The sequence below is a fragment of the Mycteria americana genome, chromosome Z, assembly GCF_035582795.1.
Source record: "Mycteria americana isolate JAX WOST 10 ecotype Jacksonville Zoo and Gardens chromosome Z, USCA_MyAme_1.0, whole genome shotgun sequence".
NCBI lineage: Eukaryota > Metazoa > Chordata > Aves > Ciconiiformes > Ciconiidae > Mycteria > Mycteria americana.
This window is the reverse complement of record NC_134396.1, coordinates 58,823,165-58,841,683: the sequence shown is the minus strand read 5'-3', so window position 1 is coordinate 58,841,683 and position 18,519 is coordinate 58,823,165. Positions and strand designations below refer to the sequence as shown.

At 41.4% G+C, this 18,519-nt stretch overlaps 1 protein-coding gene across 5 annotated transcripts in view; it reads right to left on the bottom strand.

Annotated features, from left to right (window-relative positions):
* Nucleotides 1-316: 316 nt before the first annotated feature.
* The window catches only part of ZNF608 (zinc finger protein 608), a 91,004-nt gene continuing 72,801 nt past the window's right edge, over nt 317-18,519 (bottom strand). For 4 of the 5 annotated variants that reach the window (XM_075527275.1, XM_075527273.1, XM_075527277.1 and 1 more), the window contains exons 4-10: nt 11,659-11,746; nt 8,736-11,187; nt 6,544-6,961; nt 5,811-5,983; nt 4,741-4,894; nt 3,402-3,483; nt 317-2,378 (exon numbers count right to left, since the gene is read on the bottom strand). In XM_075527275.1, the coding sequence (XP_075383390.1) occupies nt 2,372-2,378; nt 3,402-3,483; nt 4,741-4,894; nt 5,811-5,983; nt 6,544-6,961; nt 8,736-11,187; nt 11,659-11,746 (3,374 nt within the window). In that variant the 3' untranslated portion in view covers nt 317-2,371. Of the gene's footprint in view, nt 2,379-3,397; nt 3,484-4,740; nt 4,895-5,810; nt 5,984-6,543; nt 6,962-8,735; nt 11,188-11,658; nt 11,747-18,519 lie in introns of those variants that run through there. The other variant, XM_075527278.1, reaches the window with a different exon arrangement.

Sequence of the window (18,519 nt, the reverse complement as noted above, 5' to 3'; positions counted from 1 at the left end):
CGGAAGACAAGAAATGGCAATGGATGTTAGCCCCTCTTACAGACTTCAAGGATATAATAAAGCTATAACATTAATTATCATTTTAACTGTTGCTTACCCTGTATCAATCAGAGTAATTCATTCCAGTTACTTATGACACTCAATCTTAAACACCACTAAATCAAAATCACCAATAGTGTGAATTTATAGGATCCGTTTTGCTGCAGAAGCATTAATGGTCTAGGCTGAAAAAAAAATCAATGGTACATTTCAAAACAAAAGCCATCTGAGCCTTTACTATAGAAGTAATAAGGCATTTATTATTTCAAGAGCCCTGCATTCACAATATCCCCTTTCCAAAGAAAACACCCCTTCCTTCCCATTTTTTATGAGGCTAATTTGTAACATGTCACCACTGTGAGACTTCTGAATGTATTCAGAACAAGACAATAAGAGTAAGCCACAGATGAATGATGTGTAGTAAAAATCAATAAACCTTATAACTAGTCACTAAGGGAACAGATTTTATGCCTATAAAAATAAAACAATTATAGCAATATTAATGGCAGATTCATCATAGTAATATAAAAAGTCCAAGTGTGCTTGTCTGTTGGGAATCTTTAATTCATCCTTCTGTATTAAGTATTCACAAGGTAGGAGAAATGGAACCGACTTCAAGAACAAGCTTTAACTTGTAGTAATTCACCCTGTCAAAAAAACAGACACAAAACCAAAAAAAGCAGTAAAACTTTAAAAAACACTTTTGACAATCAATATAACTGGGATATGCAGGAAAGGACAAAAGTTAAAGCCTCAAAAACCTGACCAGTAAATCTGATTTTTTTTCATGTCATGATTAGTGATTTCATATTACTGTGTACTGTGTTAACCGCACTGTAACAAAACAGGTGGTCTAGCCACATAAAATATTTATTTTGTGGTAATGCAGGTTAAGCACAGCAAGGGACCTTTTTTTTTTTTAATTGACAGGTCCTCTGTTTTTAGCCATCTATTAATTGGGGGGAGGGGGGCAGCAATACAGATATAATAGAAAAAATTTGCCTATAATTTATAGCACGCAGAGCTGCTCTAAAACAGGTATTAGAGACTTAAGTTCCACTAATACCATCCAAGGTGTTACTATGGGCCTTTTTTGAGCCGATCAGGGTCAACTGAAAGAGGTCCACTGCCATCTGGCTTGGGCCCCACGTCACCCGCTGGGAGAGGACAACACCACAGGCCCAGCAGGGAGGCACGGGAGGCTGCAGGTGCACACCAGTAACTGAGCCCCAGGGAGAACCTCTGGGGATGCAGACTAGTAGCTGTGTGGTAGCTGCAGCCTCTGCTACCTACACCTATGACACATCTTTCCATGTGGCCCATAGACACCAGGAAAGTACAAAAACAACTTTTTTTCTTTATTCTGATTGCCAAATTAGTTAAGGCAGGTATAAAAATGAAAGCATTCGATATACGTTTTACATAAAATAAACTAGATTACAGCATAAAACAAGTAACCAGGCAATGGCATTGAAGTCTCTCTTCTAAAACTGGGTAATTGTAAACATTAAAAAAAAGACTGCAGGACTATTCAAGTAATAGAACAATCACAGATGTCTTCTGGTATGCAGGCTATTAGGTTATCTGCCATTCAAGATTATCAAAAAAGACATTTCATTATTCACAGATGCTCATTATCTCCATTTAAAATCTATACATTATATACAACACAGTTTTTGTGGTACTAGAATCCCCATGCCTTCCAAAGGTATATTTTTCACAATACACAATTACAATGAAACAGTGAATACAGTAACATTTTACACTGATGCATCTTAATAGGAGCCACCAAATAGACGTCTACATTGTACCAAAGTGTCATCACAGTTAGCCTCTCTGAGAGCTTTTGGGAAATATCAGAAGGGTATGCAAGGTTCAGGCACACTGATACATAACATTATTTATTTACAATTGGAAAGAAACAAAAAGAAGAAAAAAAAAAGGAAGAAGAAGAGAAAAGAAACAAACAGCCTTTTGCAGTTAACGCTTTCTAAACATGACAAATACATATCTCCTTTTACTGTGTGGTTCGCAACTTAGCAGCAGACCCTGTGTGCGAGCCTTGGTACTGATACAAAAAAAGTAAAGAATATATATATATTTTTATATATATATGTATATATATATATATACGCATATATATATATAAAAACAGAAGTCTAATTACAGCAACATTTGTTACTCTGTGATAAAATCTGCAATTTACAAAAATGAAATGACTGGTTTTTGCCTGCCATTAAGGCATTTCAAATTAACACCATGGAACTGATGTCTGTAATAAAGCGCTTCCTCATGTGATCCAGTCACATGACAATGTACATCTCCAAACTCATCATTCTCTGAAAAGAGAAAGAAGAATGTTTTAGTATGCAGTATCCTTTCCTCCTAGGTTTTTTTTGCACCTTGGACACACCATGAAATGAAATCTGCACGGTACTCTCAATCCCAAGAAGGAAACACAGCAAGCCATGTCCTCGTCCCTCCCCTGCCAGGAACAACATACTAACAAGTAACCTGTGCTGGGATTTATCTTCTGGGTTCTGACACCCTAGCATCCATCAGCTCTTTCAGGGCTACAAACCTTTCTCACTCAAATAATTCCAGCTAAGAGCCTTACATGTTGCTTGTTTTCAGAGTCAGGTTTCAGAAAGACACCCATAACCATGGAATGTTACAGTACTACTTAATACATTAAACTCTGAGGCTTAACATGACAGCGATGAAAGAAACCCTAATGTTAAGAATGCTTTGGTTTTTTCACCTGAGATATGATCGTTATAATACAGAAGAGTCTCTTTCCTCTTGAAGAGTAAGGGTCATGGTTAAAGAGTAAATTCTACTGAAAACCTAGTAAATAACTTAGAGGCAAATGTGTGGAACAGGTATGTAACTTAAATACAATGTCACCTCTAATGGACTCCCAAGCAAACCTCTCTGAAAGCAAAATCAGCAAACCAGGCAGACTTGCAGAATAGATAAAATCTTAAGTTTTCCTGGTAGTATAGGGATCTAACTGAACGTGAACTTTAAACTCCTTTATAAAAAATTTGGATCTTAAATTATATTTCATAATCGCTTGTTTTATCTTAATACCAGTCCTTAAAACATAGTCTAGTGAATATCTCAGAAGACAGACTACTTGTTCCTTCTTAATGATCTACGTAACAGTTAAAGGACACAACTAATGACAAAATGTCACATTAAAGAGAATAAAACTACAATTAACCCAAAGTCCCGAGTTTTTCTTCATCCTTGAAAACTGTGTCATATGTGGAACTGCAGACCATCAGGCTATAAAATCTATGATTTGCTTTCTTCTCTCTATGTTAAGATACATAATTTAAGATGTACTGGCTATTTACCTTCTTTGTGCAGGAAACATACCAGATGCAGATGCCTGTGCAGCCACCTGCTGAGTGGCAACAAGGGCAGCAGAGGTCAATCCTGAGGGAAAGAAGAAACAAAGGAATGTTGATGTACTTCTGGTTTTAATGGATTTTTGTGCTCAGAGAAATCTTAGGAAGTATCTCTAAGACAAACAGACAAAAAACACCACCATCAGAAAACAGTGGGGTTTTAACACTACATAAATGGCAAATATTTCAGGCAACAGTGTTAAGACAGTCTGCCCAGTATGATCAATATGCCTTCATAGAGTAAACTGAATTGTCCTTGATAGATATTTTACAAGAAAATACAGCATTCCTACTTATTGTATTCCTTTCCAAGTAGTGCACTGCATGATGCTAAGTGGTTTGTATGAGTTCCTGAATAGGAAGCTCAGTAGAAATAATAGGTACCAGGAAACAACAAGAATCAAAAGTCACAGTGAATTACAGAAACGACATGCCAGCTGCTCAGAATACAATACTTCCATAATAACTTAGCATTTTTACAGTTTTCCTACTGAACAAGCATAATGCATCCCAAAAGGCATATGGAATCACTAAATCAAACTGAGAAATGTCAAGACTTTTACAGAGGAAAAATAACTGCTGAGGCACCAAGTGAACATAATGAATTAATGTCATTTAGCCACCAATTGTGATAGCATGTACTTTTCTGCATGGGAGGAAATCACCTTTTAATTCAGCTAGAGTCCAGGGTTAGAGAAAAACACTCAAAGACTGGTATAAAACCTAGGGAGAATGAATCGTATCTTACTGTGCTGCTTTTTCCCTGACTGCAACTTTGTGCACTGCATTTGCCAAAATACAAAGAGTCCTCTTTCAGACAGTCAAATTATAACAAGCTCAAACCCTTGTGACTGCAATGCCTTGTACATAAAATATGTTCAGTATAAAAAGCTTTTGTCTTTGCTACACTTCTTCCATTGCTTACACAACCCTAATTATACAAAAAGGAGGTTGTTTGGTTTGTTTTTACTGCCTTTCAGCCAGTTAATGTCAGTTTGCAGCAGGAATCAAAACATTCACGTGAATGACAGCCTAAACTGGTACATCTTTAATAATGCTCTAACACCCAGTTTGGGAAACAAAACTTGGTATTTCTCAGGCATGAAGCTATTAATTTGCTGTTAGCCCATGCTGTGAATTTTCAAGCTTTCTTCCTAAATGTAAAGCACTCCTGATTTAACAAGGGGGTCTCTATTCAAAATGCTTCACGTAGGCATGATTTCCAATGTCAAGGTAACAACTCTATGAGGCAAGCTAATCCCACCATTGGAAATCTTCTGCTTACCTTGAAATGGGTCATACTGTCCAGGTATAAGGGGGTAACCCATTCCAACATGTGTGTGATGGTGTGTATGGAGATGCCGCTGGCTAAAAGGAGAATGACGGTCTCGTTCCCTTTCTGCTTCCCGTTCACGCTCAGCTGCTGATTTTTCCACAGGCTAGTAATAGAAAGTGAAAGGAAACTGATGTGAGAATTTCAAGAGAGACGAAATCACAACAAAACCACACTTGCCATTACTTGGCAACAACCTTTTTGAATTCAAATGATGAAGCTGATTTTTTCTGAAGAAGAAGTATCTTTACTGAATTATTTGCACTTGATTCTACTCTAAAGCTGGTGTATCTGACTAATGGAAGATTTTCCAAGGCACAGAGATTTTGAGGCAACACAGTGCAGCTTGAAGCCACCATGATGACTTCTAGTTTTGGGCTCCCTAAAGCTTGGCTGACTTGCCAATGCCTGAACAACCTAGTCGAGCTGCTGAAAGCTGATGTAAATGAATCCTCAGCCCTCTTTAATGCACTCTGGGGATCAAGCCTGCCTGAATAGCAAGAAAGCCCTTGTGAAAATAGAATCAGAGTCAGTGACTTGCTTACAACTAAAACTAGCACCAACTTATCTGAAAGTAAAATAACAGTATTTGCTCCAATATGGAAATCTTCAGAAATGGGGGCTGGTAATCTGCTATTTGGAAGATATAGCTTCCTGGCAAATATAGGGAGGGGTTATTACCAAATCCCACAGCCCAACTTCTCATTTCATTATGTTTCCAAACAGGAGCTTCCTGTTTAACTGCAATAAACTGTGCACCAGGAGGTATCTCTGAATCTATGTTTCTACATAAATCCATTCATTTAAGATAGGAAGACTCTGAGCACAGAACTGTGTTATACATGTCACTTCCAGTTTATGCCACAGAAGCATCCTGACTATAAATTGCTTTTATTTTAAGCAGTACTATAAAGAAGAATAATGCATTCAGAGCTTGATACCAGATTGTGTGCTTCTTAAAATGATGTTCTCTACCCCTCCCCATATGTACTACTCTTCAGTAACAACAGATGAAGCCTTACAACAGGGGACTTGCTGCGATACTGGTTGGCATGCTGCTGGAGCAAATCCAGTGCTTTGGACTCAGTGGTTGCTTTCGCATTGATGCTCGGGCTGGTATTGACTTTCTCTGCCTCTTCTCTCCCTGACATCTTCCCATAAACTGGATAATGAAATCCTGGAGAGAGATAGGCCCCTGCAGGTAAACAATAAATACCACATCAAGTTATTGTTTTTACTTTTTGGTTATATCAAGGTGGGAGGAGGGGATGCCAGGACAGAGGATAACATCAAAAATGGATCACGTGACTATCAAACGGCATCTTTGCTCTTCAATTTCTTCACCTAATTTACCCTGATGAATGGAGGTTATAAAGAGGGTTGAGCTGATAGCCATTTCAGACATTTATGGGTCCTCTTTAAGTGAAAGGAATAGTAACTATAATGGTTCTGACAGTAAGTGCTTAGAATATTTTTATAGGCAATAAACTATGTGTCAGTCTAACAGCAATAGCAGACTGTCAAGGGTTGAGAAAACTGTAGCTGGGAACTGTGACAGTTCATAAAAGGAACATCTTGCATTAAATCAGTTTCATCTACAGAACTTTCCCTAGTGGAAGCACAAGCAAAACAAATGTCACCCATGAAGCTTCTAATTTACCCTAGCTACTAACAGAAATATTAAAATGCAGGCTTTACTGCACTTTGAGGGTGTAAATCTTAACTAGCGTGCAAAGCAAATTTCAGAATACATACCAGGATAGCTGTGCATTAGGACAGGAGAGACTGCGCGATAGGCTGGATGGTTGGGATCGTACATCTGTGGATAAGGATAAGCATGCAAGTACTGGATATATGACTGATGCTGACTCATTGGTGAGGAAACTGCTACTCTAGCACCCCGAGAGTCCTTCCAATTTACAGGAGTCTTTCGATCGTCGTTTTTTATCTTGCTGTCATCCACTGATTGAGAATCAGAACGCTTGACCTCTTTAGGCTCCTCTTTAATGCTTGCTAATGAGACAGGAAGGTTAGGCAGGGAACTTTCCTTGTTAGGTGTTTTTCTAGGGCTGTCTTCTTTTAACTTTTTCTCACGATCAAGTTCTTCTGATTTTTGCTGATCAAGGTATTTGGGCTGATAAACATAATGATGCCATGTTCGTGAATCTGGATCCTAATATGGAGGAGAAAAAACCTTTTATTCTGAACTTAGATGTTGAAATAAGATCGTTATTGATATCTCCCATACTTCAGTTGATGTATTTTTAATAGCTGTTTTAATAACATATCCCTATTACATAGAGGAGAGGTTTGCTTGCTACAGAGTGCCTTGAACTCAAAGTCAAACCAATATTCCCATGAAGGAGCAAGAGACTATTATCAAAATTTAATTCAATTGCTTCATCTTATATCCTTCTTCATGCCTTTAACTAGTTTAATCATGAAATACATATGCATTGTATCAAAGTTCTGAGACCACGCTATTCATAAAACATTTTAATTAAAGCCCACAGAGAGATTTTCCCACTAGAGAGCAAAAAATATCTGTGAACCACAAAATTAAAGCTGGCTAATGATATGCCAGAGCACTCAGATTACCTGGAACAATGAACCTGAAAAACTGATCTAGCTGGAAAGATGCTAATGCTGCCTCTGATATTACAACCATTCAGGAATCAGTGGAAGTCAGACATTAAGGCAGACTTCTTCAGCTGACAGTCTTATTTCAAGTTTGTAAAATTACACATGGATAAGTATTTACAGGATCAGGACCACATGGTTTAAAGAACATGTATAGGATATCATAAATACATTTTTGCATAATATATTATATAGACCAGTTTATAAACACGTTATAGAATTAGGTAGGTGGGTTTTTTACAGAACTACACCAAATCAGTAGTGAGCAGTAACAGGAAGACTTTTTTTTCTAATACAGGATACACAAGAGCCAATTGTAAACATTGTCTCCAGTTGATACACATTTATGGCACATGCAACAGAAACATAAGCGTACAACTAGATGCTTGGACAGTCTGCTTCAAGTACTCATTTGAATCAGCAGAAATCTCCTCCTACTCGGGGCTGTACCATCCCACTTCCTTTAGAGCTCCCTAACTCCCACTCACCTCACCCCACCGTATCTTGAAAGACAGCCCGTAAGGGTGAAGTCTGGGATGTACCGTACACCAGAACATGAAAGCATCAAGCACTGAGGCTCCAGTTCAGAGCACATAGACAGTCACATTGCCTCGAATGAAGGCAATGTGACATCTAGGAAGGTCAGCGTGAAGCCACTGGATGAAATTCTGATTCCACTGAAGTCAATGGCAAAACTATCACTGACTTCAATGGAGAGAGGATTTCATCCATTGTGTAGGTCTGTAGGGGCTTGAGGTTGGTTGAGGAGAGAAGGGGAACTTAACTGCTTCAAAAAGGTCACCTTGGGTTAAGATAAAGAGCTGAGCTTCAAGCCAGCTCTTCAAAGAACCAGCTCACCCATCTTTAGTAAATGCCAACTGTCATTTAACAAAAAAAAGAAACACTTCAAACCATGTTTCAAATCTACTTTAAGTCCTCTCACAATGAAAGCTGCTTATTTTGCTTGAAATTTCTCATTTCTGAACTAAGCAAACTGCTTAGAATTTACATCCAGAAGAGAAATCTAATTCTATTTTATTCATGCATGTAATTTAAAATAGTCTATTCAGGTCTTAAGCCTGGGTTCTGTCAGCACCTTGCCAGATCTTTTTTTTTTTTTTTTTCCCCAAACAGCTCAACTGAAAGGTCTATTGGTCTATTCACAGACTACAGTACTATCCAGCATGAAAAAAGGATGGTGGAGCTTGTTTGCCTGCAAAGGCAGAAGAACATAGCAGAATCAGGGACAAAATCTCACATGACAAGGATAAATCAAGACACTCGTGTTGCATGTCCTGTGATCTCACCTGTTTAAATCTTGTGGTTGGATCTACTCCTGTTTGCTTCATGGAGTCCATAACAGATTTCATCTCCACAGCCTCCTTTATGAGCTGGTGGTTTTCCATTTGTTTGGCTTTGAAACTGTCAGACTGAAGCTGCTGCTGGTGATTGGAAAGGATCTGTGATTTGCTTGTCTCCTCACCTTTGTTAGGGACTGATGACCCTATTTTAGTGTTATTTTTGCTGGACTCTGGAGTTGAAGGGGCCTTTGAAATAGTGGCAGATGGAATATTCTTCTGCTTGTTGTCATCCTTCCCAATCTCCTTCAAGGGGGGGTCATTCTTCCTTTCACAGTCCCTCCCAGTTTGTGCCATTTTCTGTTCTGCTAGTCTCTGGTCCTCATAGTATTTTTCATACTGCTGCCTGTAAGCAGGGTTAGAAGCCATTAAGGACTTTTGGTCCATATAGAGCCCATAGGCATACTGTCCATAATAAAGTGACTGAGCAAGTGCAGGGTGTCTTTGCGTTATTACTGACTGATGTTGTGGCTGCAAATTAGAGGAAGTGCTTTCACTTTTCTTGGCATCTGACGGTTCTGCCTTCTCTTTCTTTTCAGCCTCTTCCTCAGCCTCCTTTTTGATCTTCAGTCCCTGTGGGGTACTGCTGTTCCCAGCTGCTGGGGCACTGACCTGTCCAGAGTGCATGTAACTTGGGGAATAATAAGGATCGTAGCCATGGTAATAGGGAGAATGGGACTCTTTTGCTTGAGCCGATTGTGCTGTGGTTGAAGAATGTCCTTTTACAACACCGTCCTTATTAGAAATAATATCCGACGGAGAGCTGGCCTTTGACCTCATGCCCTCTGACCTGCTGTCAGAGCCACCATCATCAGCCGCATCAGAGATATCCGAGTAAGCAGGGCTGTTGGTTTTAGCGGCCGCGCTATCTGCACCGTTTTGTGTCAACACGTGCAGTGGCGCCATGGCAGATTGTCCATTCACCAAAGTGCTGCATTCCATCCTGGAGGCACTCCCTATGGAAGGGCTGGGCGCATTGTCTGTGAACGTGTAAACCTTATCAGCTTCAGCCTTAATACTTGCCATCCTGCTCTCTTGAGACTCTGACAGTCCATTAGCTAGCACTTCATTCTTGTTGAGATGGTCCTTTAAAAAATGTCCAGACAAGTCTTTCCCAGACCCTTTTGAATCCTCCAGCTTTCCCAGCTTACCATCCATCTTGGGGCTTCCTGTCTCCTTGCTTTCTTTGTCCTTCAGCTTTCGCTTCTCCTTTTTCTTTTTGTCTTTGAGTGATGTGAGAGCTGGGTTTACAGTGCTTGGTTCTCCCATAATTGTGGGCTTTGGTTGAATAGGTTTTAGCGGAGGGCTCTTTGGTGTAGCCTGAACAATAGTAGTTGTTAGAGAGGGCAGTCCCGGTATTGTCCCTGTAGTGGTGGTTGTAAAGGCTGTAGTAGGTATAGCTATTAATTGGGGAGGAGTCGGTGCTGGCGCTGGGGCAATGGGCCTGGCTGTTTTCAGTTTGGAAAGGTTTTTATCCACTTTGCAATTGTTTGCTTTCTTGCCTTTATCACCCAAACTTTTCTTGTCGATTAACCCTTCAGCCTCCAATTTTGGCATTTCGGTTTGCAAATTGCCATCTGCTACCGAGCAATTATCCAGTGTGGCTGCCATATTAGAAATTACCGGGAGGCTGTTCAATTCACTGTTCAGACCCTTCTTTTTGCCAGAATTCTTGCCAGTTTTGGAACTGATAACTGAACCGGGGCCATTGCTGGTCAGTTCCCTTTTTCCCTTAGGGGTCCCTGGGGTAGTGATGGAGGAAGGAGATGTCGGTGCTTTCAGTGGATCAAAGCCTGGCAAATTTGTGCTTGGCTCACTGCATTCAAGTGCCACATTACTCAGTGCTTCCTCACAGTCTGAAATTTTGTCTTCACTGTCAGGCTCAAACTCCAGTTTGTTTTCTGGGTCTAAATGTGCATGAGCCTGATGGTATCGTAGTCCATTAATGTGCTTGTACTTTTTGTTGCAGTTGGGGTGAGGACAGTCAATCAGCACTGGAGAAGAGCAGCCTTGGTCCAAAAAAGTAGTCTCAGGTTTCCCCTGTGGGGTGGTGGGAGTGCTTCTAGAGTTAGTACGAACACGTTTTCCAGATTTATTGTCCTCCGAACTGGAGTTCAAATCTAGCTCCATTGGAGGCTTAGTTTTCCTCTTGTTTGTGGATGAGGGGCTGGCTTTGACTTCATCCATGGCGCAGTTTGGGGGTGTCCTGCGCCCACTTGAGTTAAGGCTGCCCCTCCTCCCCTTCCCGTTGGCACCACCTCGATTCTTATTCTGAAGTCCTCTGGACTCTGCAAAACTTGCATCATTCCCAGGTACAGCTGCAGCTGCAGCAGACCTTGCCCGCTTTCCCCTGCCCCGTCCTCCGCGCATTTCCAGGTCACTCGTTGGCGATTCACAAAACCTATATAAACAAGAGCAGATTTCATCAGCAGGAGCTGTGAACTGAATAAATACCAAAACGACACCACTTCCCATAACAGAATCTTCATACAGGAAAAGGGAAGATGTCCTTCTTCCAAATGAGAATGTTACAGTCTCAAAGGGAAAGTCATTAAAAAAGGACAAAGATGGTAAGAAGAAACCCACCTAATTAGAACAATGGAGAGAAAAATTTTCCGAACTTACAGAAATCCATTTTTAAATTGCCATCTGATTGAATCCTGTGTATTTCCCCTTCCCTCTCAAAAACACAAACCAAAAAGAAATAAAACCTCCCACCCCGCACTTCAGTGTGGACAGAGAATTAGTCGTTTCACTGGTGCATGTTTTCAATTATAACCAGTTGGTTTTTATTAATCTCAGTACAGTCTCTTGACAGAGATTGGGGGTGAAAATACAGCAGAGAAAAAACAGACTCAGAATGATTGCCTACCTCGGAGGGGCCCAGTCATGCTTTGTGCAGTCCAGCAGTGTTCCCACATAAGTCTTGTTCCTCCACGTAACATTTACCACTAGGACACCTGCCAGTGGGAGAAAAACAAAGTATTATCACAGTCAGAACAATAATTGGGGTAGGCTTTTTGTTTTGCTCTTCTTTCATTTTTTCTCTCCTTTCCCACAAAGTGAGAGCTTTATTCTCATTTGCTTTCAAACGCTGTGGTCTACACTCTTCCTCTTTTCTGGTTTCAGTGACCTCTAGTTAAAACCCACAGGAAAGACAGCAAACGACAACAAGAGTGTGTATGCGCATGTGTATGTGTGTAAAAGAGAGCGTGTGCCTTTGTGACTGTGTGTGTAATCAAGATACAGCTGACAGAAGGAAATGGGTTTTGCCATGTCCTGCTGTAAAACAGCAACACTCACCTCTTAATTTTGCTATTATTGCACATAATTGCTTTCGCTTGGCAGCCAGCCAGCATAAACTAAGCAGCAGTTACAGTGTTTAAATCAGTAGGTGACTGAGAAGAATCTGCTTTGCTTTGAACAATATGATAATGATGCTTCTATTTATTTGAAATTGCATATATCCAAACACAAACACACACACACGTATGCATTGCAAGTTTTGTGCAGCAGATATAGATGGGAATGTGTATTATTTGCCTTGCTTTTTCTTCTGTGGAAAGTGAGGGACTAGAGATGAAATTGCGACCATACAGCAAGGCCAAGAGGAATGGCAATACAGATACCTAGAAAGAGGGATCCTTTAAAAAATGTACTGTAAATTGCTTTTCCACGTACGACTTTTATTAAATGTAAATTCATCTGCCCACCTAAAGCAGACTTCTAATTTTGGTTTATTTGAATTATCACTGTAAAATGTGTACTTAGGATAACCTAAGTAACAATAAAATAAATGTGGGGGATGTAATTCAAATGCTTTCAGGTTGCCCTCAAACAATTTTTCACATAATTTATCATCATGTGTATGGACTAGCCAGCATAATGACCCCTTTAATTCATTCACTTCCACAGAAAAACACAAAGTAGTGTTACTGAACCAGCCATCTCTTCTCGTTAGAACGTACACTGAAATAAAGAATTTATTTTACCTAGCACAAAGAAAGGCATGATGCAAAATGTTTCCAATTTGTGAGAGGCGTGAAGACACTAACTCGCAGCTGCCAGCCTTGTGACTTGTTTTTCCTCTACACTTCCCTCCTTCTAGCTGTAGCGTTTCTGTAAGGGATATAATAATGGCATTGTGCCAGAGAGTTTCCAGCCAGTCTTTTCGCTTTGTCTTACCAGTGCGGTTTCTAATTTTGCACTAAAACCATCCCTCTCTGCTGCACCAAGGTGAAGAAACATGAGACCAGCCGCTCATTTCCTCAGGGGCCTTTTAACAGCGGGGAAGTATGTGAAGCGTTGTTAGCAGAGGTACCAAGAAGAAGCGATTTCCTTGAAAATTCTCTGTAGCAGATTTTGAAATTATTCCCCACATGGTTTTAAGTTGCCATTATGATAAGGCGACTAGAATTTCGTACGCTGGGACGAGCTGGTCTGAAGGTTGACAGATAAACGGCTCTTCCAGCCAGGGTCAGAGCCAGGCCTGGAACGCCTAGAAGGATGAGGGTTAAATCGCTATGCCGTGTTTTTATGACCTACGCAAACCTGGCAGCCTGGAAAAAAACCAAACGCATTTCACCCTCGCCCGCTTCGAACGAGAACCACCGCCGCAAAAAGCGGCGGAGAGGGCGGGGGCGCTGCCGGGGGCCGCCCGCCTCAGCCCGCTCCCGCCTCAGCCCGCTCCCGCCCGCCGCCGCGGAAGGCTCTCGCCGCCGCCCTGTCGCCGCCAGCCCCGCGGGGCGCCCCGGCCCCTGCCGCCATTGGCCCGCGCCCGCCGCCAGCTGCGGCTCCTGATTGGCCGCGCCCAGCCCCGCGGCGCCCGCCGCCGCCAGCCCATTGGTGGCGGGGGCCAGCGGGGTGGGGGTGGGGCGGCGCGCGCCGGCAGGCAGCGCTCCCCGGGCGGGAGCGGCGCGGGCAGCGCGTGGCCGTGGCTGCCGCCCGGCTGCGCGGGCAGCGCCGAGCCCGCCGGGGAGGGCGGCCGCGGCCCGGGGGCGCGACACCTCGCCGACGGCACCCGCGCCCTGCAGCGGAAACCGCCCGCTGCCGCCTCCCCGGCGCGGACGGCGCCTGCGGGGTGCTAGGCGGGCAGAGGAGTCCGATCGCCGGGAAGCGGCTGCTGCGGCCGAGGGCGGCCCGGCGGGCTCCGCCGGAACCGGCCCCCGTCCGGGAGGGGTGCGGGCGCTTCCGCAGCGCCTCTGCCACTGGCCCCAAAGTGGAGGGGAGCGTCTGGGCTCTGGGACAGCAGATGCCGTGTCGTTTTCCTCGAGTGCTGAAATCACGCCCTGTCTTGAAACCTGTGCACCTACTCAAACGGATGGGCAAAAAACGCGAAGAGGAGAACACGTCAGTAGATCCACAGAGGAAATACCTGTCAGTGGAAATCGGGTTTCTCGCAACAAGCAACTCCAAGCTATGTTCCCAACTGCCACTCGCATGCTAGAGAGAGAGATTAAAAAGGTGTTTCTCTGGTAACCTTGATGCTTTCCTTCCGCCGTAATAGCTTGTCAGCTGTGACTCCGTAATGCTCCGAGTGGAAATCACGGGTGTTTTCCGTCGCTAAATTCTGTCATGTTATGCATCCCATCCCCCTGCAGCAGCACCGTTGCTCCCTCCTGTCCATTTGCAGTGTTTGTCCAATCTCCGAAACGTACAAAGCAAGGAGGGCTTTCTGACTTCCCACGGAGTAGTGCAGGAGAACTAACCGTGCCATTCATTTTTCCCCGGCTAGTTCTCCTTTATCCTTTTGTTAAAATTTGTTAGGGTTTGTGGTGGTGTTTGGTTGTTTTTTGTTTTTTTATATCAAGGTGTATTCCTAAATAAGTCTCAGTCTTCCTCAATATTTGTCTTGTCTACCTCTACGTGTGCTTTGTTTATTTAGTAATTTATATAACAGACCTAGGAATAGTCTGTTACCTGTTAATAGAAAAGAGGGCAAAGTAGAAGGCATGGAGTAGATATAATAATAAAACCCCCTGAAATCAATACACATTTCAGTAATTCTAACTTAGAAGATATTCGCGTGACCTTCCAGAGTAGGAAAGTCAATACTTCAAAACACAAGTTAAGTTCCTCCCTTAAAGTCAGTTACATTTAGCATCTCATTAAGTTTGTTAGTCTTAGCAAAACCCCCAGTATGTAAGTAGGAGGGAAGGTTAATCTCCATGCTGCGTTAGAATAAATTTCCTTTCCCTAATGAACAGTACATTACTCAGCCACAGGTAAGACTCCACAGAACTGGCAGTGAAGGTAGCTCACTTAATCTTCTAAGATTATCATAGAAGTGGATCAAAAGAATATAAGTAACATGGGAGTAACATGGGACCGACCCCTAAAGAAACATGCAACTGGAGGCTTATTAGACCAAAGCACTGGAAAATGAAAACGGAGATGTGCAAAAGGTAAGTAGTTCACACTACATACTAGATGCACTACTGAAGAGAAAGGATTATTCTTGCTGCACCCAGTCAGCGTATACTATTACAGGTTTCTTTTACAGGACAGGATCCAAAATATTTGTCCTGGCACAGAGTTCAGGCCCAAAACAAGAACCTCTGCTGGGACTTTTCTGCACTCTCTGAGAGGCAGTACACAAATAGTACTACAGCAGGCGTCAGTTCACCTCCGAGTATTGCATCTGAGTACACTGCACATGCAGTCATAGATGCGCTAACCCTTCCCTAAGTTGTTCCACCTCCTCTTTTGAGCGTGTGTGTGCCGGGGCATAGCTCTCCACATACTCCCTCTCTCTTACGAAGGAAGTACTATGTCACATACAGCATCAAACATCACTGGGGCTGTGTCAAGTCATAAGAAGTCCCTGTAATGAGACTTCCCATTACATTAGACTACGCATCATGTAACAATCATTTATTTAGCATTGCCTGAACAAAAGTGAAAATGCAAAGACAATCTGAGGAACCTGCGGGTTTCATACTGTCTGAATATAGAGATGTATTTTCACCTTAAAAAAAGCCTAAGAGGCTAAACTATTTAAAGTAACCATTATGGAAGACCGAGAGAAAAATTCAGATGCTCTTAATGCCATGTACCTGAGGGTATCGGAACTCTTAAGATTCCAATTCAGGAAACCTGGCCAAATATCTAATCCTGTTCTTGTGAGGTTGGATCAAACAATAGTGAATATATTTAGACTACATGCAAACGTTTCTTCCACCAAGTAAGGGTGTCAACTCAAGAGCTTCACCAATGACCAGAGCACAGTTCACAAGATTTGGATGTAATAGAGCAAAACTTATCCCAAAACAAGGGTGTAAATTTCTTGATTTAATTTGGTTTATCATTCCATTTGCAAACTACATAAGTATTCACCGTTGCAGTATATCTGAAACTATCAATATCCTCCGCAGTCTTCAGTGTCAAATACCCTAAATTAAAGCAGACACAAATAAGAAAACGAAAATTTCAAAAGCTACTACCCATGCTACTCTTTATCATTAAGGAGTAGACACAGTAAGTGGTGAACGTGTTATGTGTAGGAATTACGAAATGGTGTCTAATGCAAGAAAATGGGGTCATGTTACCTAGAAGTTTTACAGTTCACCTACGCTAGTCAGTACCTTTTCTGCTCAAATCCATTGTTAGCCAAGGCAGGATCATACACAAAAGCCTTCATGTACGGCAAAGGTACACACAGGATGTTACCTACTGCGCACCACTGTCAATGGAAGTCCCTCCTTTAGCATCAAGGGGAATTTCACTAGCCTTTTAGGAGCAAGAAAAGATTCTGTATTTTGGCATTTTCCTTCACAGTGCATGTACCATTACGAGCTTTTTTCTTTACTTGTCACATTCATAACCACAACGTTTATGGCAAAAAATTACCCAAAAACAGATAGGAAAAACTAATGCATGTCTAGAGCACAAAACCATTTTACATAAGCAGTTCTGATAGATAAAATGTAATCTGTACAAAATAACTGTGACAATTTGTACTTGCATTTTATTATGGAATGAGAAGTCACATGTCCCAAAAGTGATCTGTAACAAAATCATTTTCAGAAATCTACAGAAAGAAGCACTTTTTCTGAGTTCTGTGGATGCGATGGATCTGTTCTCTTTCCTCTCCCCTCCTGTCCTTCTTTTCAGTGACTGCATCACAAAGACCAGAACTAAAATTGGCTATTTACTATTAACTAAATTTATAGAATGAAGTATGTCATCACAAATTGGAAATCAACTACCTAAATTTGTGGTTTACTATTTGAAAAAAGAGCCATGCTCTTTTAAAGTCAGCCTAACAAATGCAGATGTGCTATTTTGACGTAAAAACATCACAATCACAAGGCATCTTCAGTACCAAGCCAGGGTACCATTCATGTGGACTACTTTGACACTGCATTTCTAGCAGCCACATCAAGCCGGTAAGGATCTACTCAAGTCTAACAGGATACACTCTCACACATGTTCCTTCATCTACAGAACAAAAGACTGAGGGATCTAGTCTAAACCAGATACTAATCTTTTTGCTTTCTCGACTTCGTTTTCTGCAATGCACATAAGCCAAGAATTTTTATGCTTTGTATTCAGAACTTTGAAAATGAGATAATGTGGTTAGGAATCAAATTAACAGATTACTATCTTAAACGAAGGCCCCAGTTTTTGAAAATACTGGCTTTAGAAAGCAAACACATTCAAATTCCAATATAAGTAGACATTACTCAATTAATCAGACTGGAAAGCATGACAATGTTTACAGCATAGGCTGCTTTTGTGTTCAGATCACAGCAACTGCTACAAAATTCTGTTTTCATTCAGGTTGACTATTTTCCCAGAAAACTCAAAAGACCAGTTATCTGAACAGGTGAATGGGTACGCCTTTATTTTTGTAAAAGGAGCTGTTCCCTCTGTTCTTAGAGAATCTGGCCAAAAGTATCTGCAAAATTCTGGACAAAGCAGATCTGCACAGTGTCTTTCTCAACACTTCTGATTTGTTGAAGAATATTTAAATGATATTCCAAAACTAGGAATAATTTGTTTGCTTTTCAGTCACCAAAAGTCACTTATGTTTAAAAAGTCACATAAGTCACATTTAAAAGTAAAGTGGAGTCCTACTTGCTCGAAGTTCCCATTTGGTTAACAGTACTGTCTACTGCCTTTCCTATTGAGTGTCATTTTAAGACAACTTTTGCTGATGCCAGAGGAAGATCTCCCACAGTATACTATACTTTGTAGCAATTTTTGCAAGATTACTTCTTTAAAAGTTTAATACGACAAATGCTTGTAGCAATATTCCTGTGTCATAGCAGCTCTTCAATGCTGAGATGCAATTTTCAATATTGAGAAGGCATCACATCATCACTTGACGTAACATTAGAGCAAAATCAATTCCTCAGATCTTTATGATCAGTGAATCCACAAATTTGTTTGCAAACCAAATTCCATTTGCCTTTTGTCCCAGCCTTGCCAAATACACATAATACAAACATGCCTGCGATAGCCAAACCACAGCATATCTGTCATCAGTGAGTACACCGCCACCATGAATTAAACACATTTTATTCTGCATCTGGCACTGTGAGTTTTTTAATCCCACATATGTCTATTTGACATCACTGTTCTAACAGTAACTAAAGTATATGAAGTACAAAAAGCAGCGAGATGAAAATCTATAATTTTAGGATTATCTCAAGCTTTTTCATTGCCATTGGTCTAGTAAGACCAGTATAACTCATTTGCCTCACAACATCCACCACATCATCATCAATCC